General features: G+C 37.3%; 1 protein-coding gene across 1 annotated transcript in view; it reads left to right on the top strand.

The window, feature by feature from the left end:
* THSD7B (thrombospondin type 1 domain containing 7B) overlaps positions 1-26,193 on the top strand; it is a 630,654-nt gene that overhangs the window by 542,228 nt on the left and 62,233 nt on the right. Inside the window, exons 15-16 of the mRNA XM_087819873.1 lie at positions 3,519-3,652; positions 7,863-8,013. Coding sequence (XP_087675999.1) covers positions 3,519-3,652; positions 7,863-8,013 — 285 coding nt within the window. The remainder of the gene's footprint in view (positions 1-3,518; positions 3,653-7,862; positions 8,014-26,193) is intronic.

Raw genomic sequence — 26,193 nt, 5'->3', positions numbered from 1 at the left:
CAGAGGATCTAGACTTTTCAGTGGCATTTTTAGCATCAATGGCCCTATTTTCTTCCTAATTCATGCCATTAAAAAATGATTTTCATTTAACTTTCCCATGGCTCATTTCTCTCCTTCAGAACATTTCCATATGATCCCCTGATAAAGTCCATGTTTTAACACATTTCCATTATAAAACTATAATAAGCAGCCAACTAAATAGCAATATGAAATAGGCAGAACATAAAGGACTGGCAGGGGAAGAAATTGGGTGTCTGGGTAGTATATTTTTATTCTTGAATGCCCACTGCCTTTTTGCCTCTGCCAGGTGTTTTGGATCCTCTAGGTAAGTTCCCTTGCCTGAGGGACAAGGGCTCTAAGGAGACAATTCTCACAGTTGCTAAGGGATGGCCTTTTTACCCTTTAACAAAATAATCCAGCAGTGCCTTTGGATGATGCAGAGATTGCTGCTCTTCACCAAAGCCCCATAGGGGAAGGAAAGGGTTTCATTTTTATTTCTTTTTACTGCCTGTGAGCTTTGTAAATACCTCTTATGCGTTCCATTTAGTGGGCCTGTTTTCTCTAGAGAATTAACTAAGAGCCATTTAGCAACCTGGGCATGTTCAAAAATTAGTTCTAATTCAACACGTTCTTATTGAGCACTACCCTCCTCTCCATGTCTTGTGAAATATAGACATCATGGAAACTCTATACCTGCCTGCTGAAAACACACAAGTTGTTTTTTGTTTGTTTGTTTGTTTGTTTTAATTAGTCACATAAATAAGCACTGCTAGTCCAGACCTGACTTCTGGTTAAATATGCTAATGAAGCATATTTAGGTATGGAGATTGCAAATTGTGTTTCTCTGAGCATATTCTCTTGATATTACTTAAGATAAAAGTAGACACATATGGTATTAAGACTAAGGTGAGGAGAAAAAAGGGCTGAATTAGTATGAGAGAATGGGAGGCATATGGAGGAATTGAAAGTGATGTGCATCTGACATTATAATGTAGTGACAAGTCCGCTTAAAACTGAGACTGTCACTGAGTCCCAAAGACACCCCAACTGGAAATATGGGGAAAGCCTCATGGAAGTGGTGGGATTTACTGTGCTTTGAGGGAAGGGTAGAGATTTGAAAGAAGTGACAGTGTGAACATTATTAAAATGACAGATGCTGCCTGGCCGGGCGCGGCTCAGCGGTTGAACATCGACCTAGGATACAGGTGATCGGGGTTCGATTCCCGGTCAGGGCACACGCCCAGGATGCGGGCTCCATCCCTAGTTGGGGGCGTGCAGGAGGCAGCCGACCAGTGACGTTTCTCTCTCTCCCCCCCTCCTTTCTTCTCTCTGAAATCAATAAAAACATATTTTTAAAAAATTATAAAAAATGGCAGATATGTATGGGAGGAAAGTCAAATAAGTCCACGTGACTGGAGAATCTTCTTTGAGAGGAGCTGTTTTTACACCATTAATCAAGAAGGTGGGTCAAAATCTTCCTACATAGACCTGCTCCCTATCTTCATTGTCATTGTCATTGAGGTTAGCTATTCTGCCACAGGTAGAGATCACTGGAGCATAAAAAATGAAAGCAGCAAACCAATATATCATCAAGTGTTCACATGTTTATATAAGAGGTACATGCGACTAACCAGTTTTTCATTTCCATCTGACCTTGGGGCTTTATATGGGAGGGAGGGTAGAAATATAAGCCCTGCTTAGTATTGATAGCTTTAGAAAAGTAGGATCATCTCAGGGAGAATATCCTATCCATTCGCTTACTGATTGAGACATCATGAGGTTTGGGGGATATTGTTTTTAATTTATTTTTTTCCTCCCATCCCCTGTTTGTGCAAAGTGGTTTGACAGGCTTCCTTGTATCTCCTATACAAGCCAACGAGCTTTCTTTGAGTTGTCTGCTACATATTGAGGAGTTTATATAACCTATAAATTTAGTGAGAGCTTCATTTCCACGGCACGGTTGGGTCAGCTAAACCTTCAGCTATCATCAGCTCAGTTTCCTGGTGTCTGTCTGGTTGGGGTCATGTCTTTGCATTTTTATAGATTTTTCTCTTACCTCTAGTATCCTATGAGTTTTTTTTAGCACTTTTCTGCCTTACAAGTTATTCTAATGTAGGCACTGCTTCTGACCCCTTCATTTTATTCCTGTCAGCATTCACAACGGGAAATGTGATTCTTTTATTACATAATTCCCTACTTTTCCTACACCCATTTCCACTTCTATTTTCCATCTCCTTTCATTCCGCCCTCACATATTTTCCACTTGGTGCTTCCCCTTATCCTTGTGCACTCGACATGAGAGCCAAATAGAACCCCGCAGTTAAAAATAGTTTCTGACATTATTTGTGATTCCAAAGATGTAGTCTCGCAAATAACCTTTTCTCATTTGATTTCCATCTAACATGCTGACAGTGCTCCAATCTTGTTTTCTGATTATCCCATTACATAGCGCCTTCCCTTGCATTTAGCAGGAACTCGGAGGGAATGGTTCTGTTTGGACGGCCCTGCCTAGGCATCATTTACAATTTTATGGAATTAGAAAGGCAAGGGGAGAAAAGGACCCGCGATTACATTCTTATTTAAGAGGAAAGGGGTTAATTAACTATTCTGGTAATGGGTTGAACCACTCCTTATCAGCATGTTGTGCTAGAGCCATCCTTGTGGCCTAGAGTGACATCACACGATGAAACAATGTCTTCTTATTGAGGGAGGACACTGTGCTCTATATTGAGAACTAATACATTTTAAATTCAACCTCGAAGAGGCAAACTCATTTGACTACCCATTGGGATACAATTTCAGGGGAAAAATCATCACAAACTCATTTATGGCATTCATTGAATTTACCATGAAATTGTAAGTATTCACAGTCAGTAATCACGCGTAACCTCTAACAGGCAACATTGGGGTGTGTGTGTGTGCGTGTGCGTGTGTGTGTGTTAGCGTGTTAGCTATGCTCAGAAAACATCCTGCAAATAGCTAAATTCATATGAAGCCATAATGCCCAGGAGGCTAAATGATTGCCTGTTAGCATTGATCACTTGGGAGCATAAAAAGAAATTTTTGGTGCAAAAATACCACTTTTCTTATGCATTCTAAAAACCTCTTCTGTTCAAGAGTAAATTTCCTTACATGTATTTGTTTCACTTGACATCTTAAAGTACATCTGAGAATACGATACACAATATAATTGAGAGCTGAGCCATCTAATAGATGCTGTGTGAGCTCTTTGAGGAAATGAAATGATAATGGAATTCCTATTCCCATTGATAGGAAATGACCGTCCTTTGTTCTCCTCTGCAAAGGCATACCATCATATTTTAGTTGATTTCCCCTGTATATTTCTTTAGGCAAGTCAGTAATTTCAGAGAAGCCAAATATATCTTGCTTTTGGGAATGTAATTTGGCTGTTTGGACCAGACTGTAGTTCTTGGGTTATGTTCAGCAGGCATTACAAAAAGAGGCAAGTTTTTTATAACTTGGATAGTTTAACATATTTTTTTCTTTCCTGTTCACAGGTGCATGAGGCAGTCCCGTGTTACAGCGAGTGCAATCAGTATTCCTGGGTCGTGGAACACTGGTCTCCGTGCAAAACCCACAATGAGCTGAGGTCCCTGCGCTGCGGGGCAGGAACGCAGTCCAGGAAAATCAGGTGTGTGCGGAAATGGAACCATTCGGGAAGGGGGCAGTGGAGCTTACACATTTCTGTCAAAACCACAGTGCTGTTTATCCAAGTACTCTCTGATTTTCACACAGTACACTCTGGCTTTTGCTCATCTCTAAGTATCCATGGGGCATCTGTGCCCTGAACTGCCGTGGGTGTGGTGGGATTTCCTCTGCAGTGAAGCCACAATCCTTACCGTTTCCTGCAAATGACTTTGGTGGGAAAGCCAACTGCATGGAGCAGGCTGGCATCCCTTCACTGACTCACGGCCATCACTCTTAATAAACTAGGAGATTTTGACTGGGTTGCCATGCTTCTCATAAGAAGAAGAGATTGATTAGGACACAGACACACCCAGCTGAAAAGGCCAGGTGAGGACACAGGGAGAAGAGGGACATCCACAAGCCAAGGATAGAGGCCTCAGGAAAAATCAGTTCTGCCAACACCTTGATCTCTAACTTCTAACTTCTACAATTGTGAGAAAATACATTTCTGTTGTTTAGACCACCCGGTCTGTGGCATTTTGTTATGGCATCCCCTCACTATCTCACACATACTCACTGTGTCTTATGATTCTTGCGAATGATCACATTTCAATGTGTGAAGCAGATTTTCCAGGCATCTTGCATTCCAAACCGTTATTGACTTTAACAGCATGCTCCTTTAATGAAAGAAACTGCTTATCTCTTTCTTAAACCTACAAATGAGGACATGTTCACAGTTCATCCATGATTGTTATCACTTATTCATTTAAAAAATATCTGAATATTTGCCTTCTATTACCAGGCACTGTTCTAGGAACTGGGGATAAAAAAGGTGAATGAGTTCCTGTCCTCAAAGTTACTTTCAGCACAGTAGCAGAGGGAAAAATAACCATAAATAAGTATATTGGAAAGTCTTTGTCATGAAATGCCAAGAAGAAACATAAAATTGGGTCAGAGAGATGGGGGATACTATTTAGGGGAGGTTGATCAGCAAAATATTTGAGGTGATGCCCCGATGAACGTGAGAATCTATAGAAAGAGAATTCCAGGGAGGAAGTGCCCAAAGCTGGAACCTTATTGGCTTCTTATAACAAGATGAATATCTAGCTGCCCCGGATGGCTGGTGTAACCAGCCATGTAACCTTCCAGAACAAGGTAGGAGGAGATGATTCCTTTTACTAACCTGGAAAAGGTAATGAAATGCTTTCCCCTCTAGAGCCTCCAGAAGGGAATGTAACTCTGCAAAAGCACTGAGTTAGCCTAGTGAGATCCACAGTGGATTTCTGTACTACAGAATTACCAGATAATAGATTTGCATTAAGACACTAAGTTTGTGGTAATTTTTTCAGTATGTTAACTTTAACTTAAATCCTCATTTTCAGTATAATATTTTGGGGACCGTGTCTTTTCTAATTCAAAGGCCCTTTTTGTGACCCTTCCTAGCTAATAAACCTTCAGTTACCTGCAGCAGCAGGAGGGACCATCACCTCCATGAGTGGATTGGGGGAGGGGATCTGAGGGCATAGGTATTTAAACATAATTTCAATAAATTCTCCAGTTTTTCAGCCTCGCTTTCATTCAGATTCCCAGAGGTACTTAGTGCCACAAATCCCCAAGTAATTCATGTGTTCTATGATGCAGATGGAGTGACTTTCTTTGTTTTCCCTTGAAGGTTTAGCATTCAGCTTTCTTGGTGTGTTAAGGCAGCTACCACTAGCCCATCCATCTTCCTTCTCTTGCCTTTGTTTTCTCTTTGTTCTTTGTCATTGCAGGGTAATGCCTTTCTCTCCACCCTGGTGTGTGTGTGTATCACATTTTTTAGTATTGTTTTTGTGGCATATTGAGAGTGAACAAAGATGATACATCAGTTCAAATGGATACCATTGACCAGAAGTCTCGCTTCTTCTTTCTTAGTGAAATAATAAAAGGACATCAGCTGAGAGTATGCACTGAAGAAGAAAAGCAATTTCCAGCTTTTAAGTTTGTCCAGGGAAAGACAACTAAGCCATCTTGTGGTCCCTCCTTCCACTTTGGACTATTACTGCAGGAAAAATTAAAGTCCATGGACAACTCTATACCAAGCTTTCATGTATTAGAAGGCATTACACACTTATGTCTTCCCTCTGTCTGAAATTCTCTGACACCCTCCTTTATACAGTACTTTCCCATTACTTAGCACCTAATAAAGTTTATTTTGTGACAAGGGATAAACTACAAGTTTCCCGAAATTTTAAACAATTCTTTACACAGACACACACACACACACACACACACACACACACAGACACACACAGACACACACACACACACACACACACGAAATTCCTAACGTACAGGACAATTCATTTCAGCACAGCGTGATTTGGGGAGCACCACAGTCTCTCCTGCACACCCCTCCATTGCTGACCGGCCGTTTCGAGCCAGAACTCACCCATGAGGCTGGCTGGCTACTTTTCTGTCGTGACCGGTCAGCGAGGTGTTTAAAATTACTTCAATTAATGTAAGTGCAGACATGAGTTATCTCATGGCCTGTCAGCAGTGTTCTATATGGAAACATGTATAGACTCCTGGCTGGTCAGCAAGGTGTTTAAAATGCTCGCTCCTTGGCTGTGGCATTGTATCTGAAGTTACCAGATCAGCAAGTGGCACCATTTCGCTCATCATCACGTCATCTTCACCTTCACTCTGATCATTACCACTAGAAGAACAGATCTGTAGCAATAAAGATCTTGCCTCTCCTTTTTCAGTTCTATACCCCAGCATCCAACACTAGCAAAAGAGTTTCCCCGTAACAAGTCTTTATTAAACATTTTTGAAAAAATAATTTACAAATAATCTTTTAATCTGTGTATACTATAAATGCAGAGACATGCCCACATAATAGGGGTGCAACTTGGTGAATTTTCACAATGTGAACACACCTGTGTAACCACCTAGAGACAAAGAAACAAAATACTACCAGGACTACCTAAGCCCTGTCAGTCAGTAACCATTCCCCCAAAGGTGGTCACTACTCTGACTTCTAAGGCCATAGATGAGTGTTGTCTGTTTCTTAACTTTATATGAATGGAGTTATAAAGTAAACATTCTTTTGTGTCTAGCTTCTTTTGTTCAGCATTATATGTGTAAGCTTTACCCATGGTCTTATATATAACAGTAGTTCATGCATTCTCAACACTTTATAGCATTTAATTTGATTAATTTAACATAATTTATCTATTTTACTGTTGCTGGATAGATTTCTAGATAAACTGCTTCTGGTTTGATTGACTATGAATAGTGGTGCCATGAACCTTTTCAGTCATTTTTCGGTGCACATTTGTCCTCATTTGTTTTGCAGATGAATATAGAATTGGGGTTGTTAGGATACACAATATGTATATGTTTAATCTTAGTAGATACTGACAACTAGCTTACCAAAGAGTCCGTGCTCCAACCAGCAGAGTAAGAGGAGTTAAAATTGTTCCACATTCTTGCCAACCCTGATATGTTTCTTTTTATTTAAGGCATCCTGGTGGGTGTATATAGTGGTATAAGGCTTTGGTTTTCATTTGATGGAATCAATGGCATGACCATTTATCTAGCCGTCACCAGCATTTATCTCAAAGCCCCGCCCTGGGGAGTCCAAACAACTGTAATGTGTACATCTATACCATGTGCCCAAGTGCTGCACAAAAATGCTTGCTTATTGCCCTGTGGTGTCCCATCACAAAGCTCCTTATGGAAAAACATGTTCAATTAATTTTCACTTTACTTTGCCATGACCTTAAATGTGTTGGACAAAGATTAGGGAGGTTTAGATGATATGAGATAGAAGTCTAGGAAAGTTCTGAGAGAATCGTGGGAACTAGGAAGACTCCAGCTGTTACAAAGTGAGGAATTTGTGCAGAGAAAGAAAGCCTTCGAGATTTGCTACAATAAAAAGAAAATTCACTCTGTCCTGGACCTGAGCAAATATATTGTAGGTCTCTTTAGACTGAGGGTTGTTCAAGGACAGTAGTTGTCTCTGGTCCCCACTGTTCCTTCCAGCTCTGCTGAATAGAAGATTCGGCACTAAGTTATCACCCCGTAAAGGCCAGCTGGAGCTTTCCCCCTGTGTCTCTGCTGGCCTTACGTTTCTGTTTGAGGAGTAAATAGCTATGATGCATCCTAAGTACTGAAAATGTTCTCTCCTCGTTTAAGTCATCGCAGTATGCTGTGGTCTTGCCTTACAGATGTGTGAACACCGCTGCCAGTGAAGGTGGAGCAGTAAATAGCAGCCTTTGCGACCAGGCGGAAATGCCCCCAGAAACCCAGCCCTGCTCTCTTCTGTGTCCCAATGAATGTGTCATGTCCGAGTGGGGCCCGTGGAGCAAGTGCCCGCAGGTAACTTCCCTCCCCTCGTCAGTGCCCTCACCCTCTGGCGCGGCCTTCACGGTTCTCTAGACATTCACAGTGGTGCCCTCAAAAGCATTCTTCTAGTAATATGGGAAAATATTTTTACCTGAGAAAGAAAAAAGAAAAGAAATTCAGCTCTTGATACTGTGCAATTTAAAATGCCAGTGCCTCTCTATAGGCCTTTATCAAGGGAACTGAACAAAGAAAATGAGCCTGTAATGATGATGCGAGGATTCCAGCTCACTCCCATTGTTAAAGGGGTCTAAGGACTCAGATGATTCTCACTAAAATCTCTTGGTTCAGTTCCATTTTTATTGTGGCAGAATCGATTTTTTCGTAGTAGCTCAACTCCAAGGTGTAATTTAGCTTCTATTAGCAATGATCTGTTTTTGTCTTCTGCTGTGTTCCCAAAGATGGCCATGTAATTCCAGAACTTACAAAATGCCTACTTTGAAGTCCAAAGTATTTGCCTCCATTGCTCTTCTTTAAAAAAATTGAAAAGGTAACCAAATATGCCAAAATGAATGTTCTTCAAGTAGTGTGGTTCACCTTAATATTCTCAGAGGATAAATGTTGATGCTGTATTAGACTTATATTTCTGCCTAAAGAACTAAAAGATAAAATTCGGATAAGGGACATATTATATTGGTCCAAATGTTAGGAAGGAAAGAATTATGATACCTTGAATTCAGTGCCGATACTGACAGTTTGTGGAGAGATTGTGCAGCATTTTTATATGAAAATGGCAAATATGTTTAAAATCAGTTAATATCCTACATTTGCATTTTTAATCATTGATTCCTTATTAATTATTGCAGTCTTATCTTTCGCATTTCTATAATTATATTCCTGAAAGAGATTTCCCTTGTTATTGTCATTTTTTATTTGTTGAGTTGCTGGGAATAGGACAGCATAATATTAAGATGATGTGGTATCAATAAAGGGTAATTTGTCGGAAAGGGTTTGTCGTATTATTAACTTACAAGTTATTTATTTTGTGTGTAACTTGTACATAGTGAACATTAACATTTATTGAGTGCTTACTGTGCGCAAGGCATATGTAGAATTACTCCCCTTAGTCTTTACACCAATCCTGCAAAGTAAGTACTGTTACCAGCCCACTGTACAGATGAATGAACTGATCCCCAGGGAGACTTAAGTAGCTCACACAAAGTTCCACAGTGACTAAGGGACGGAGCTGGGGAGGAACTTTATTCCGTCTGATGAAGCCAGAGCCTTTGACATCTTGGTTCACTTATCTTGGAAGCAGTAAGATAGATTTAAACTCAATATTTCTTTTGCTTTAAGATGCATCATTTTTAAAGAACAAAGTAAGTTATTTTTAGCAAGCTATGATAATCCGTCTGAGTATTCCATGACTGAGCACATATAGTCACAGTTTAGAAAGCGTGGTGGCACACGCTCTTTATTAATCAACTTGCAAAAGAATTAGCAACCTGGAGAAGTTTAATTAAACATAGGGGTCATGATTTCTCTCACTTCTTTTTTCCTAATTTGCTCACAGCAGACTCCATTAAGCTGTAATCACTTTGCAATGAAAACGTCGCCCTCTAAGTCAAAGTGCCTGACTACTGAGCTAAAATGTTTGTTGTTGGAGCATTTTATGCAGTGTTGTGATGGCTGGCATTGTGCGCTTGCTTCTTTGGGTTTCTAAGAAAGACTTTTCTTTAAGGTTTGCTTTTCTAAACATAGTCACTCTATTTTTGGAATGTTTATTAATCAGAGACAGAGAAAACACTTTAACTTACTTTTATGTGTCTGGAAGATGACATAGTTTCTTGCTGGTCACCATGAAGTTGAGAGGGTTGTGCCTCAGCTGCTCATCTACCTTCGAAGTGACATCATCATAATATAATAGTAAGAACAACAATAGCTATGACGACAGCAACAGTAACTTTCACTGAGCACATCTCAGGTAACCGACATGGTGCTGGAGTTTATGACAACACTGCTCTGATGATCGACATTATCCAGGTCACTCGGGTCTGTCCCAGCACAATGGCCTTGTTCTTTCTCCGATGTCATGCTGTTCTTCAGTATAAATAAAGACTTTAAAATGGAAACATAATGTTAATCAGAGCTCACAATTTATAATTTTCCCTATGTCTAGATATGTTGCATAATTTAAATAAACTGCCACATCTTGGCATAATGCGCCAACATCCTAGATGCTTAAACAGTACTTGACAGTGATCATGATCATGATATGGCAAAGTTAGCAAGCTGGGTCCCTGTGCCTGAAGTTTAATTAGCACATTAATGTGCATTTCCTGAGAAAAAATAGAAACAATTATAGTATAATTGTTCTCTATACAGTGTTGAATCAGTACAATATTGGCCATTATTTTACCAAATTCTCTCTTGATAGTCTGCAGTGTGACATGTTAATGGAACCAATTCACTATGTTTTTTCCCTCTTCTTCCTTCCCAGGGTAGTTCTTTAAAATCAAATACTTAGCAAGCAAAAAAAAAAAAAAAAAAAAAAAAAAACACAAAAAATAAACTCAAATAAGCAGAATATTTCTTAACGCCCCACCTCCCACCCCTACCACCCTCCCATCTTAGCATATTGGATTTAATATTATGCCATTATGTTTATTTGGGAAATTTTATTTGAAAGGTTTCTACTTTTTTTCTTCAGAACCAATTTCCTTTTTAAATATAGGTATTAGTTCTTTGATGTTTTAAACACATCTGTAGCAAGAATATGTTTCAATGCTATATTTTTGACAATCTTTTCAGTTTCTCCTGCAGTTATGTTCTTTTGAAACCTACTCATTTTTTAGTAAATTTAGTCATTTATATACTGCATGAATATGACAATTTTTGCTAGATTTAAAAATATCTATTCAAATAAAGTACACATAATTTTTTTAATTTTATCATATATATGTAATTATGTTTTTTTCTTTTTATCATATATATAATCTATGTGTGGGTGTGTGTTTCTGGTATTTTTAAAAAATATGTTTTTATTGATTTCAGAGAAAGAAAGGGGGGGAGAGAGAGAGAGAGAGATCAATGATGAGAGAGAGTCATTCATCAGCTGCCTCCTGCACGCCCCCAACTGGGGATCAAACCCGCAACCCAGTCATGTGCCCTGGCCAGGAATCAAACCATAACCTCCTGGTTTATAGGTCAGCGCTCAACCACTGAGCCACGCCAGGCTGGGATGTTTCTGGTTTTTTGACGCTTCTATTCTGGTCTATATACTGGTATTTGATTTTTGTTTAGTCCATTTTATTTCATATACCTTAAATATTTTTTTCAGTGTTCAAGCAAATATATTTTTGTCATTTACATTTTTTTCATTTTGGGGGTACTTTCATATTTTTGAAAGAAAAATATACTTGAATACTCATTTAATTTTTTAATCAATATTTAATTTGAAAATATTTTTACTTCATTCTATCAATTTAAAAATACATTATGTTGCTCTGACCTGTTTGGTTCAGTGGTTAGAGAATTGGCCCAAGGACTAAAAGGTCAAGGGTTTGATTCCCACTCAAGGGCATATACCTGGGTTGCAGGTTTGATCCTGCCACATGTGGGAGGCAACCAATCGATGTGTCTCTCTCACATCAATGTCTCTCTCTCTCTCTCCTCTCTTCCTCTCTTTCACTCTCTAAGAAAAAAAAATCAATGGAAAAAATATCCTCAGGTGAGGATTAACCAACAAATAAAAATAAAATAAACAAAAATACATTTTCTTCTTTTTTTATTAAAATATAGGTAATATCAATATTATGTTAGTTTCACATAGTATACAGGTATATACATAGTCAACATTTATATACTTGGAGAGGCGATCACCATGATATGTCTAGTGACCACCTGACACTGTGCAAGGTCATTACAATATTATTGACTATTTCCTATGCCGTGCATTACATCCTCAGGACTTATTTATTTTATAACTGGAAATCTGTACCTCTAATTCCCCTTCACCTTTTTCACTCTTTTCCCCACACTTTCTCCTTTGGCAACTATAAGTTTGTTCTCTATTTCTATGAGTCTGTTTCTGTTTTGTTTTGTTTATTTGTTTTCTTGTTTTAGGTTCCACATATAAGTGAAATCATATGGTATTTGTCTTTCTCTGACTTCTTTTACTTAGCACAGTACCCTCTAGTTCATGTATGTTACTGCAAATAGCCAGATTTTATTCTTTCCTAAGGCTGAGTAGTATCCCATTGTGTTTATATACCACAGCTTCTTTATCCATCTATGAATTGATGGATACCTAAGTTGCTTCCATTGTAAATAAGTTGCTTGGTTATTGTAAATAATGCTGCAGCGTACACAGAGGTGCACAGATCTCTTCGAACCTAGAGCTTTTGTTTTCTTCAGATAGATACCCAGAAGTGAAATTGTTTTTTGAGGCATTTCCATGTTTTTCATAGAAAGTGGAACCCTCATGCACTATTGGTGGGGGTTCTGTCTCTCTTTAAATTATAAAGCATTTTAAGCATAAAGAAAACTGCAAAGAGTTCTGTAAATACAACTTTGTAGCTTGGTAAAAATCCTAATTTGTGTATTTTTTAAAAATGAAACCCTTTTTTATGTGTGTCTGTGAAATTTTGTGTCCTTCTATACATACGCACTTTGTTTTGTTTATACTTGGGCATTAATACTTTAAATTTTACCACTTAAAATGTTATTGCTGCCATGGAAGGAGGCAAAGTGTTGAGTTCTCTTTACATTTGTTTTTATATATTTACCCACTTCTCTGGACTCTTGTATTCATTCGTTCATGTTTTGGATCGGTTTTCTTGGTGTTTTAAGAGCTATAATATCTCATCTCAAACAATGATTGTCTTTATTCTGGCATGAATGTGTATAATTTTTTTTCTTCTCAGCCCTTATTTAGTTGGGCAGAGCTAACGACGACGACCAATGATGTACTCCTGGTTGTGGGCATCGCTGTCATATTCTTGAGTTTCACAGTGACAAGTGTTTCACAGTTATTATGACTGTTACATTGAGATAAACAATTTATAATATTTTTCTTTGGGCTTCAAAGATTAAAAAACCAAAACTAAGACCACAAAACTGTCACTTGCATTTTAAATAATTATAGGAAATAGAAGTGAAATTATTGTTTATTGATTCCACGTTGTTCTTCCAAGGTCCTCTTGATGTTTCTCTTTGTCTGTACCTACCTGTGCCTACTTTGCATGTCGGCGCTGGTCTTCCACCCTTCCTTTTTCCCCGAATAGTACTCAAAATATCCTCTTGCACAAATCTGGGGAAGAGGTGGACCACTGGCTAAGCTATTTAACCTGGCTAACATCAGACAAAGACTTTTTGGCCAGGACACAGCAATCAATGTGGGGCTCCAGCTCCCTGATTGTTTTCCAAGCTAGGACTGTGGCAGGGTGAGGCCCGCTGGCATGGGAATTTGGGCATGACAGGCACCACTGCCTGCCTAGTATGTCCAACTATGATGCTGACATGTTTATTTCTGTACATGGAGGGGATTTTACCAGGCATGGATTTATTTTCCTTAATAAACTTGGCATGCATTGCAGTCACATTGTGTTTGCATGTATATGAGTGTGTGTGAAAATCACTGAATTCATGATATCTTAAAAGTTTTTTATGAGGCATCTTTGCTTTCCTAGGAAACACAACCCAGTCATTTACAATGTATTATATTTTTTACTGTAGCACTAGTTTTTTTGTTTTTTAAAAAAAACGGATTAGTATCTATATTATATAATTAAGCATTTTAATGCTTTGGCGTCATATTTGTATAAATGAGACTGACTAATAATTTCCTTCTCATGTATTACTATTATAAGCAAAGTCAGGGTTACCACATGCTATAAAATAAACTTTGAATGTTTTTGGGTTTTTTTGGAGGGGGGTGCTTTTTAGCTGATCTAAGAAAGAAATGTGATACTTAAAAGACTCTATCTGTGAAACCGCTTGGACGTGCCTTTTGGTCGGCAACCTTGAGTCACGTCCTCGATTTCCCAGGGTTGTGGTCTATTTGGCATTTCTGCTGGCCCGTGAGTTGACCATGGGAACATTTGCACATAGTGTTTAAAAATCCCCTTGGGGAGAGAAAGATTTTCTGTATCATGGCATCTGCTTTCATTTACCTTTTATTTATTGTGGTTTCTTTCCTTTCCTTTCTTTGGCTTAATTTGTCAGAAATTTATCTATGTTAGAGATTTTATTTTCAAACTTTTATTTCATGATCAATTCTAATCTTCCTAATTTTCTATTTTTATATTCTAATTTCTTATATTGGTTCTTGCACTTAACCTATTTTCATTGGATTTTAAGGTACATATTTTTCCAACTAGAAAAAAACACTTTTTAATATGTTTACTGTCTTTTGCAGTAATGAAAACACTCAAGGGTATTATTATCAAGGATATTACAGGATTTATCTATAGTAGAATTTGGGCAGGGTGAAACCAGCTGGAATATTAAGGGTTTGGCTCTGACCTTAAATTTGATATGAAATATTCTCATTTTCACTACTGCCTTGAAAGCCCACCAAATTGTGAACATCCTTGTGTCCTAAGTACTTGTTTTGCAAAGTGCATTTCAGTTTTTAAATTTCAAAGGCTTTCTTAATTATGTAATCTTTTTATTTATTAATTTCTATTTGCTTTTAAAAATGCATTTGTTTGCTAAGAGACTGGTGTATGATCAATATTTGTTATTGTTCCACTATGATTGAAAAAATGATTTATTTTCTTTTTTAGAATATATGTTATCTATAGAGGAAATTCAATTCTATTTATTATAGTTTTCAATATTCTTTTGTTCGTATTGGTCATTAGCCAACTTGAAAAATAATAGTCTGACGGCAGTCTACTGGAGTATGCTATTATGATTGTATTTATGTCAAATCCTCCTTGCCTTTATAACCGTGTTTTATTTCTATAGTTTGTTACCATGTTACTTAGCACAATGAGGTTCATGAATATTTGTTTCAATAATTTTCAATTGACCTTTGTTTCATCAAATCTTTGCCGTTTTATTCTATTTTTTCTGACATAGATCCTCTGCTTTCCTTTCATTTTTGTGTGTTTTTATCTCATTCCTTTTTTCCCCCAGTATTATTTTCTTTTAAAAAAGACTTGTTTTACAAGTACACAATAATGTTTCTGGCTTTTCATAAAGTGTATTTTAATTTATATAACTGGCATCTATTATGTATACTTTGTAAAAAAAGATCCTTGAATATTTATTGTTTCCAATGGCTTTATGGACTATGCCTTGCATTTTTTATGCATTTGAATAATTAAATATTACTACTGATTATCTTTCATTTTTAAGGAAAAAGTCTTGAATGTATATTTTTTCTGTTATAAACTTCTTAACAAAATATTAAATTATGAACACTGTATATCAGGGATCTTTAGCTTGTTTTACTTCTCCCCAAAACTTCCTGTCTTTGTCAATATAATCTGAAATTATATACCCAGATGATTTTTTTGTTAGCTTGTCTATATTACACAATCATATATTATTTGTAGATTTCCACATAGAAAATGTTAATCTTTTTCTCTTTTTCCATTAGACCATTTTTAAATTTTTTTCTTTTGCTATTAAGAGCATAGTATTCTTTATTTGCTGTATTGTAATAGGAAAATATCACCTCAAGCAAGTTGTAATGAAACCTTGAGTTTCTGTTTACTTCATTATGACAAAAGTTTAAGTTCAGGATCTTGATCATATTCTAAGACCAAAATCATTATTCTTACACCACCTCTAAATATTTTCTATTCCTGGGTATACCTTTATTCTTGCTGATTTTTTTCAATTATTCACTGTAGTATGGTTTCAGTATTATATGTGCATTTTCCCTTCCCAATTCTAGGAAATGAGGTATACATTTCATACATTAAAATGCACAAATCTTAAAGGTACAGCGGGGTTCATTTTTACTTTTTATACATCTAATTAACCACCAAACAGATAAAAATACAGGCCAATTCCAGCACCTTACAGGCACCTTGATACCACTTTTCTGTTTATACAGATAGTTCCCTATCCCAAGTTAGCCACTAGACTTACATCTATCATATCTATTAGTTTTGCCTGCCTTGAACTTCGTGTCATTGAAATAACACAGCATGTGCCCTTTTGTGTCTGATCTCATTAGCTTAATATTGTCTGTACATTATATAAATGGAATCAGTATATATTCTTTTGCGTCTAGCTGATTTGCTAAATGTAATGTTTTTGAGATTTATGAGCGTTGTTGAGGTCATTAGTTTTTCTTATGTTGAGGTCTTTTTTTTTTTTCTTAATATCTTTATTGATTTCAGAGAGAGGAAGGGAGAAGGGGAGAGGAGGAGAGAGAGAGAGAGACAGAGAGATGACAGAGAGAGAGAGAAACATCGATGATGAGAGAGTCATTGATCGAGCCTGCAACCCGGGCATGTGCCCTGACCGGGAATCGAACCCTGATCGCCTGGATCCTAGGTCGATGCTCAACCGCTGAGCCACGCCCGGCCTGGCGCTACATATTATTTCATTATAGAAATATAGCATCAGTTATTTATGCATTCTCTTGATAGTGAACATTTGGGTCACTTCTATTTTAGTTCTCTTATGAATAGAACTACTGGGATCATTCTGTGAGTGGTTTTTTGGGGGTATTTGCACACATATTTAGGAATGGAAGAGCAAGGTCACAGGATAGATATACATTTATTATTAGAAATGGTCAAATAGTTTTCAAAGTTACAGAACCATTTTACACAATTTCCAGCAATGTATGAGAATTCCCATTCTGATACAGTACTTCTTCATTCACATTTAGTGTTTTCAAGTTTGTTTTTTAATTTTAGCTATTCTATTGGGTGTGTAATAATATCTCATGATTTTAATTTGCATTATCCTGATGACTAATAATGTTGAATAGCTTTTCATAGGCTATGGATCATTTAGACATCGTATTTGTAAAAGCCTGTTCAAGTCTTTTACCTGTTTGTTTATTAAATGCATTAATTTGTTTGGGGGAGGGAGGGTCCTTTTTTGTCCAGATTTATTGGGAAGTAATTGACAATATCATTGTGTAAGTTTAAAGGTTTACAATGTGATAATTTAATATACATAATATAATAAGTTAGGTAACATATTCATCACCTCACATAGTTAACATTTTGTGTGTATGTATGGTGAGAATATTTAACATATATTCTCTTAGTAAATTTCAAGTATACAATAATGTATTGCTAACTGTAGTTACTATGCTATATATTAGATCCCAAGAAATTATTCATCTTATAATTGAAAGTTAGCAATCTTTGTCCAACATCTCCCTACCCCCCCCCCCCCCCCAGCTCATGGCAACCACTATTCTCATCTGGTTTTATGACTTCAACTCTTTTAGATTCCACATATAAGTGAGATCATACAGTATTTGTCTTTCTCTCTCTGGCATTTCACTTAGCATAATGCCCTCAATGGCAGGATTTTCTTCTTTTCTATAGCTGAATAATATTTGATTTATGTATGTGTGTATGTGCGTGTGATGTACACACATAGGTATATACATGATACTTAGGCTGTTTCCATGTCTTGGCTGTAACGAATAAAGTGGCAGTGGACATGGGGCTCAAGCATCTCTTTATGAGAGTTATTTCGCTTTCTTTGAATATACACCAGATGCAGGGTTGCCGAATCTTACTGTCGTAATAGTTTTAATGTTTTAAGGTATCTCCATACCATTTTCCATACCCACCAGCAATGCAAACGGTTTCTCTAGGTCTAGCCAACCTTTGTTATCTCGTCTTTTTGGCGATGGCCATTCTAACAGGTGCGATGTCTCATTGTGATTTTGACCTGCATTCCCCCTAATGATTAGAGAGGTTGAGCATCTTTTCATGTACCTGTCGGCCATTTATATGTTTTCATTGGAAAACTGTCTATTTAAGTCTTTTGCCCATTTTTAAGTCGGTTATTTGTGTTTTCTTGCTATTGAGTGTATGCGTTTATATAAACTCTCTATCAGATATATAGTTTGCCAATATTTTTTTATTCCATGGGTTGCCTTTTAAATTCTTTTTTTCTGTACTCTGTTTTATTATCAAAGTAATGCTGGCCTTATAAAATGTTTGGAAGTGTTCCCTCCTTTTCTGTTTTTGTATTCCCTCCTTTTAAGTATTTGTAGTAATTCTTTTTGAAATGGTAGGAATTCTAAGCGAAGCCATCTGGTTTGGGGGTTTCTGTGTTGGAAGGTTTCTGATTACTGCTTTTTCCTCTCATTATTGCTCTACTTAGATTTTCTGTTTCTCCTTGATTCAGTCCTGTTAGGTTGCATCTTTCTAGAAGTGTACAGTTTGTTGCCTTGTAATTGTTCATAGTAGACCTTCTTGATCCTTAGTATTTCTGTGGTATTAGCTGTAGTGTCTTCCCTTTTGTTTATAATTTAATTCATTTCAGTCCTCTCTCTTTTACCTTGGTGAGTCTTGCTAACAGTTTGCAATTTTTTATCTTTCCAATAACCAAATCTTATTTTTATAGATATTTTCAATTCTTTTCATATGCTCTATTTTATTTATTTTTGCCCTATTCTTTATTTTTTTTTCCTTCAGTTAAGTTTGAGCTTAATCTGTTACTATTTTTTGTTTTTGTAGTTCCTTGAGGTGTAATATTGGGTTATGTATTAGAGATTTTTTTCTTAATGTACACTTTTAGATCTTTGAACTATTTTTCTTGAATCCCATAAACTTTGGTATATTGTTTCTACTTTCACCTGTCTCAAGATATTTTTGGGTTTCTATTTTGATTTCTTCCTTGACTTATTGGTCATTCAGGAATGTGTTGTTTCATTTCTGCATATTTGTCAATTTTCCAATCTTCCTGCTGTTATTGATATTTAGTTTCATACCATTATGGTCGGAAAAAATACTTGATATAATTTCAATTTTCTTGAAATTTTTTAGAACTTGTTTTGTGGTCTGACATATATGATCTAACCTGGAGAATTTTCTGTGTGTTCTACTATGGCTGGATGGAATGTCCTTTATACGTCTGCTAGGTCTATTTTGTCTATAGTGTTGTTCGAACTTACTATTTCTTTATTGATTTTCTATCCGGATGATCTACCCTTTGTTGATAGTGGGGTATTAAAGCCCCTTACTTTTATGATGTTGCTTTATATTTCTCCTTCTAGTTCCGTAGGCACTTGCTTTATACATTTAGATGTTCCAATGTTGGGTGCATAAATATTTACAATTCTTGCATCTTTTTGATGCATTGACCCATTCATTATTATATTAATGAATTTTTATTCTCTTGTAACTATTTTTAACTTAAAGTCTGCTTTGTCTGATATAAGTGTAGCCAGTACTGTTCTCTTTTGGTTTCCATTTGCATGGGGTAACATTTTCCCTCCTTTCAATTTCAATGGATCTGTGTCCTTAGAGCTAAAGTGACTCTCGTAGGTGACACAGCATTGTATCTTTTTTCATCCACTCAGGCTTTCCATTTCTATTTAAAGTAATTATCGATAGTTCTTGCCGTTGCCATTTTGTTCCTTATGAGCTGGTATTTTGCATTTCCTCTCTTTCTTCCTCTCGTTTCCTTTGCTATTGGATTTTGGTGGCGGTAGGTATTCTTTGATTCCTTTATCTTAGTCTTCTGTGTACCTGCTACAGATTGTTCCCTTGTGGTTATCATAGGAGTTACACAAAGTACTTTACAGGGGTCACATCCCATTCTAAGCTGGTGACAACTTGACTTCGGTAGCATACAAAAACTCTGAGCATTTTCTTCTTTCCCCCTCACATTTTAAGTCATCGATGTGACAACTTACATCCTTTCAATGTTGTGTCTTCAAAAACAAATTACAGTAATTATAGTTATTCTAATACCTTTTATTTTAACTTTGAGACTAAAGTGGAAAGTGATTTATGCACCACCGTTACAATACTAGAGTATCTGAATTTGACTATATGTTTACTTTTACTGGTGATCTGTCAGATTCATGTGTTTTCATGTGTGTTTGCATTGTCCTTTCAAAATTCTCTCTTTGTCTGTGACTTTTGACAATTCGAGTGTCTTGGTGTAATTCTTCCCATTTGCAGGATATTGAAGATATTTGGGCATTATGAATCTGAATGCCCATTTTTCTCTCCATGTTTGGGAAGTTTTCAGCCATTATCTTTAAAGTAAGCTTTGCCCCTTTCTCTCCCTCTATTTGCCTTTTAACAATGAAGTTATATACTGAGAAATATATCATGGGGCAATTTTCTCATTGTGAAAACATCATAAACTTACACAAACATGAATGGAATGGTGGGACCACGCCCAGGCTATCTGGTATATATATGGTCTGTTGCTCCTAGGCTACAAGCCTTAGAGCATGTACAGAACACAGGATTAAATCAAGCACAAGAGAGGATCATGCAATTGAGAGACAAAGTCAGCACCAGAGAGATGAGGCTGCCGCCTGCATAACATGGCATACGGTTTTACAGCAACCATTGTTTACAAGCAGAAAAAATACACTTAAATAAAAAGTATAGTATAGTAAGTACATAAACCAAAACATATTTGTGCACTATCACTGGCAATTATTATGTACTCTTCGTAATTGTATGTGACATACTTTTATACGACTGGCAGCACAGTGGGTTTGTTTACAGCAACATCACCACAAACGAGTAATATGTTGCATTACTACGTTATGAGGCTATGACGTCACTAGGTGATGGGAATTTTTCAGCTCCCCTATGATCTGACGGGCCCACTGTTGTTTGTGTGGTCCATCACTGACTGAAACACTGTTATGTGGCTGTATATTGTCTCTCTTGATGTAGTCTCATAAGTACTACAGACTTTCTTCACTCCTTTATTATTTTTTCATTTTGCTCCTCTAACTGATTAATGTCAGGTGACTCATTTATGAGTTCACTGATTCTTCCTCTGCTTTTCCAGTCTGCTGTGGAATTTTTCAGTTCAATTATTGTATTTTTCAGTTCTAGGACCTCTGTGGGGGTTTTTTGTTTGTTTGTGTTGTTGTGGTGTGTGTTTTTTTATGGCTTGTGTTTTTTTGTTGTTGAACTTCTAATATTGTTCATGCATCGTTTGCCAAATTTGGTTTAGTTGTCTATCTGTGCATTCACTGAACATTTTAAGATTATCCTGAGTATTTTTCAGATAGCTCATAGATCTCCATTTCTTTACAACCAGTTACTGACCATTTTCTTTGTGATCTTATTATCTTTTCATTGGTATCATTGCATTTGGGGAAGTGGCCTCCTGTTCCAGCCTGTAAAGGTTCCCTTCAGCAAGGAACAACCTTCGTCAGTTGGTTCATTTTGGGGTTGCAGACAGGTCAGCTGGTCATGTTTGCAGGCAGGCAAGGCTTTCTGCTTTGGTCTCTACATGCCCATGCTCTGAAGTTGGGGGGCTGCTGGCTGATCTCCACATTCAAGTGGGACCTCTGGTTGCACAGCTGCAGGCTGTGTTTCATGTAAGACCATGTAACTTGCTGGATTTCATGGTTGGGAAGGATTGCTGGCAGCTGTTTTTGCCTGGATAAGGCCACAAGCTATGCTCGTTCAGCAATTGGGCTGGGACGTAGGATTTAAAAGCACTCAGCTATATTTTCTTCTAATAAGTTTATAAGTATAGTTTCCATATTTAAATTTATGATTTATCTCAACATATTTGCATGTGTCACATGGTTTTAGAGTGTTTTAAGTTAGGTTCTTCCAAAGTGGGTTCCTGAGCCAATAATTCAGGTCAAGTGATTTATTAAAGAAATATTCCCAATAGAAACCAATAAGGTAGTGGGGAAGAAGAATCTAACAGGGAAGGAACCAAGCAAGGCTGCCACTTCAGTGAAGTCCCCAACTCAGGTGATCTTGAAAGAAGCTCTGGAGCACAATTGTACCACAGAGCTGTTCCTCCTTGAGGCAAAGGAACTATGCTCCTGCCCACTGCCACTAGTTCTTCACCAGCTTTAGGCAGCCTTTTTAGAAGTGGGATTAAACATTGTAGACACTTGCTATTTTCCTTAGGGTTTCAGAAAGGAAAGATAAATGTCCCAGGGAAATCATGTGAAAGTCTTAGGTGCAAGTCAGTTCCAGCAAAACATGCAGGAGCACAGAAAAGGGTGCTCGGAGCTGGTAAAAACATCCAAAGGAATCCGAGTGGTGCACCAAGGGTGTGTGCTATAGGGTGAATGCTCCGCACCCCCATGCAGATCGCCGGGTCCTCCGGCATCACTGGGTGAGGAGACCTTTCCCACCCACTGAGTTACGCTCTTGCCTTTGTATGTCATCCAGTGAGCAGTTCCCTGTGTTGCTGTTTCTAGGCTGTCTATTCTATTCCATTGATCTGTTTTCTGTCCACACACCAATATCACATCATCTTAATTACTGTGGATCTAGAGTGAAAAATGAGCCTGGCCGGGCGTGGCTCAGCGGTTGAGCATCAACCTAGGATCCAGGAGATCAGGGTTGGATTCCCGGTCGGGGCACAGGCCCGGGTTGCGGGCTCGATCCCCAGTCGGGGGCGTGCAGGAGGCAGCTGATCAGTGACTCTCTCATCATTGGGTTTCTCTCTCTCGCCCTCTCCTTTCCTCTCTCTGAAATCAATAAAGATATATTTTAAATAATAATAATAGAGTAAAAATTGAAATCTGTTAATATACATCTGCCAATTTTTTAAATTCTTCAAGACTGTCATAATGTTTTGTGTCTTTTTTATTTCCATATAAATTTTAGAATTGTATTGGAAATTTCTTCCAACAATCCTGCTGTTTTTATTTGATAGAACAAGCAATTTATAGATCAGTTTTGAGAGGACAGATATCTTAATAGCCTTCCAATTCATGAACATGCCTTTCTCTCTGTTTTAAAGGTCTTTTTAAAGTTCTTTCAGGATTGTTTTGTAGGTTTCAGTAAAGAAGCCTCCACTTCTTTATTTATTACTTCTTTGATGTTATTATAAATGAAATTTCCTTCTTCACTTTCCCAGTATTAGTTGCTACTGTCCAAATATTCATTAATTTTTAAACATCGACCTTCTATGTTATTACTATGCCAAATTCACTAGTGCTAAAAGCACTCTTTATTTGTAGGAAACCCAGTGTTTCCAGTCTTCATGAGAGGGACTCCTTTCCTTATATTTCACCACCTGCAGCATATGTGATGGTCTCAAAATCCAAATCCTCCTTTTTGCTGCTTTTCCTATACTACATGGTCTATTCTAAAATCACAATATTTAATTGTAAGAAAATGTAAACATGTCACACCTGCTCCTTTGATTTGTTGGCCTGTCCAAGTTTTTCCTTTCTCTACTTATCTTCTCTGGGAGTTGTATGAGAACATTGTTGTGATGGGTTCCAATAATTGTCATGATTTCTATTATATTTATACCTTATGGCCAGCTAAGGGTCCAAAAGCAGGCACGTCCCAGCATCCAAGAAGTAAATATTCTTTCAAAGAGGTCATGGGAGTGGCACAACGTGTAAAAAATGTGTCCTGATTCCTAAAGCTTTTGTTGCCTTGTTTGTACAACTTCACATTAATGCCTGTTTTGCTTCAATGTTTTCAAATAATTTCATTAAAAATGGACTGTGTTGGCTCAGTTTGGGAAGTCGTCAACTTTGACTTTGAAACACAATGAGCTCTCTTTCATAGACAGGCTGACATCCCTCTTTGCCGACTGTCCTTTGGGAAGGCTCTGAGAGGCTGGCAAAAGGAGGTTTACAGTTGTGGTTACATGAAGCACAGTTTATTCTTGTTACTTATTTTTCCATACAAACAACTGTATACCTACTTTGCCTACCCCTGTAAGGGTGTGTGTGTGTGTGTGTGTGTGTGTGTTAGCATATATATAATTTCCATATGTGGTAATGAAAATATATATAGATATAGATCCATCATGGGTGACTTATTAGTCACACAAAACTTTAAAGAACAGTGTTATTTATTATAAACTTCTTTGGATGAAGGTTTATAAGATGGTTATTTAATATTTAACTCAAATTATTAAGTATTGAGTATAAGCTTTAAGGAGCTTACACGTTGCTTGGTACTTTTGAAGCTATATATTACATTGTCCTAATTCTTTAAAAACTCAGCATACCAGTGAAGAAAAAAATTATTAACACAGGTAAATAACAAAAAAAAAAAATGCAAAATACATTTCACCCTTTAAATCTATTTGTGGGGTCAGGAGAGAATGAGACTATTATAAACCCGAGAGGCTGGGAAAGACGCCTCATAAAAGTCATGTGCATTTTTTTCCATTTTGTTGTGCATTTTTCAATCTCTTTTAATAATGCTTTGTAATTTTCGGTGTATAGGCCTTTCATGTTCTTTGTTAGGTTTATTCCTAGGTATTTTATTCTTTTGGTTGCAATCGCAAAAGGAATTGTTCTTTTCATTTATTTTTCTGAAGTTTTGTTAGTATACAGGAAGGCAGTGGATTTTTGTACATTGATTATGTTTCCTGCAACTTTACTGTATTTGTTTATTGTTTCTAATAGTTTTTTAGTGGCGTCTTTATGGTTTTCTATATACAGAATCATGTGGTCCACAAAAGATGACAGTTTTACTTCTTCCCTCTTTGGGTGCTTTTTATTTCTTCCTCTTGCCTGATTGCTCTGGCCAGGACTTCCAGGACTATGTGGAAAAAGAGAGGTGAGGGTGGGCAGCCTTGTCTTGTTCCTGATCTTAGAGGAAAAGTTTTCAGTTTTTCACCATTGAGCATGATATAAGCTGAGGGTTTATCATATATGGCGTTTATTATGTTAAGATGTTTTCCTTCTATTCCTATTTTATTGAGTGTTTTCATCATAAATGGATGCTGTATATTAATAAATGCTTTCTCTGCACCTATTGATAAGATCACATGATTTTTATCCTTTGTTTTGTCAATGTGGTGTATTGCATTGATTGATTTGTGTATGTTCAACCATCCTTGTGCCCCTGGAATGAACCCCCCACTTGATCATGATGTATTATTTTTCTGATGTACTGCTCTACTCGATCTGCTAGTGTTTTGTTGAGGATTTCTCCATCTGTCTTCATCAGAGATATTGGTTCGTAGTTTTCTTTTTTTGTGTTATTCTTGCCAGATTTTTGTATCAGGGATATAGTGGCCTCATAAAATATGTTAGGAAGTAATACAAGCAATGACAAGTGTTGGAGAGCTTGTAGAGAAAAGAAAAGGTAACCTCATTCACTGCTGGTGGGAATGTAGACTGGCACAGCCACTATGGAAAGCAGTCTGCTGATTCCTCAAAAAATTCAGAATAGAGCTACCATATGACCCAGCAATCTCTCTCCTGGGTATGTGAAAAACTCAACAACATGTATTTGCAAAGCTATATGCACCCCTATGGTTCACTGCAGCATTATTCATGGTACCAAGACATGGAGACAACCAAAGTGTCCCACAATAGGGGACTGGATAAAGAAGGCCTGGGACATGCACACGATGGAGCACTACTCAGCCCTGAGAAAGGAGGAAATGCTGCCATTTGCAGCAACATGGGTGGGCCTTGAGAATATCATGCTAAGCGAAATAAGTCAGAAAAAGCTAAGAACCGTATGATCTCACTCGTATACAGGATATAAAACTGAAGCTTGTGGACACAAATAGCAGTGTGGTGGTTGCCAGAGGGAAGGGAGTGGGAGTAAAGGGGGTCTTAACATATGGTGATGGGAGAAGATATGATGGGTGGTGTGCACACAATTAATATGTTTTGAAAACTGCACGCTCCTAAACGGTTTGATTAAAGATATTCCTTTAATTACTCCTCACTTAGCTGTGTGTTCAAACATCATCTTCTGATTGCTCTGATGTGCAGGTAAAGCTCCTGACATCAAAATTTTACCATAATAGTTGAACGTACAGTGACCGAATATCAAAGAGTTCTAGGTGTACCTCAGCTTGTGTTTATCTTATATCAAAGTGAATTGACTTTAATCAAATTCATCAAAGTGTCAATCAGATTAACAAACTGAGTTAAAGTGAGAGTTAAGCTGACTTCCCACCATGTATAGTTTCTCTCACTTGTTTTATCCCTTGTTTGTTCTGGCTCTTTCCTTCCCTCCCTTCCCCTCCTCCCTGCTAACCCTTCTCCTCTTGGTTCCCCCCAGTTCCTTCCCCTCCTCTTTCTTCTTCCTTCTTCAAAATTGATTATACTGTGTG

Source organism: Miniopterus natalensis, chromosome 8 (assembly GCF_054644295.1).
Source record: "Miniopterus natalensis isolate mMinNat1 chromosome 8, mMinNat1.hap1, whole genome shotgun sequence".
NCBI lineage: Eukaryota > Metazoa > Chordata > Mammalia > Chiroptera > Miniopteridae > Miniopterus > Miniopterus natalensis.
The sequence above is the reverse complement of the archived record's forward strand: the minus strand, read 5'-3'. Positions and strand labels throughout refer to the sequence as shown.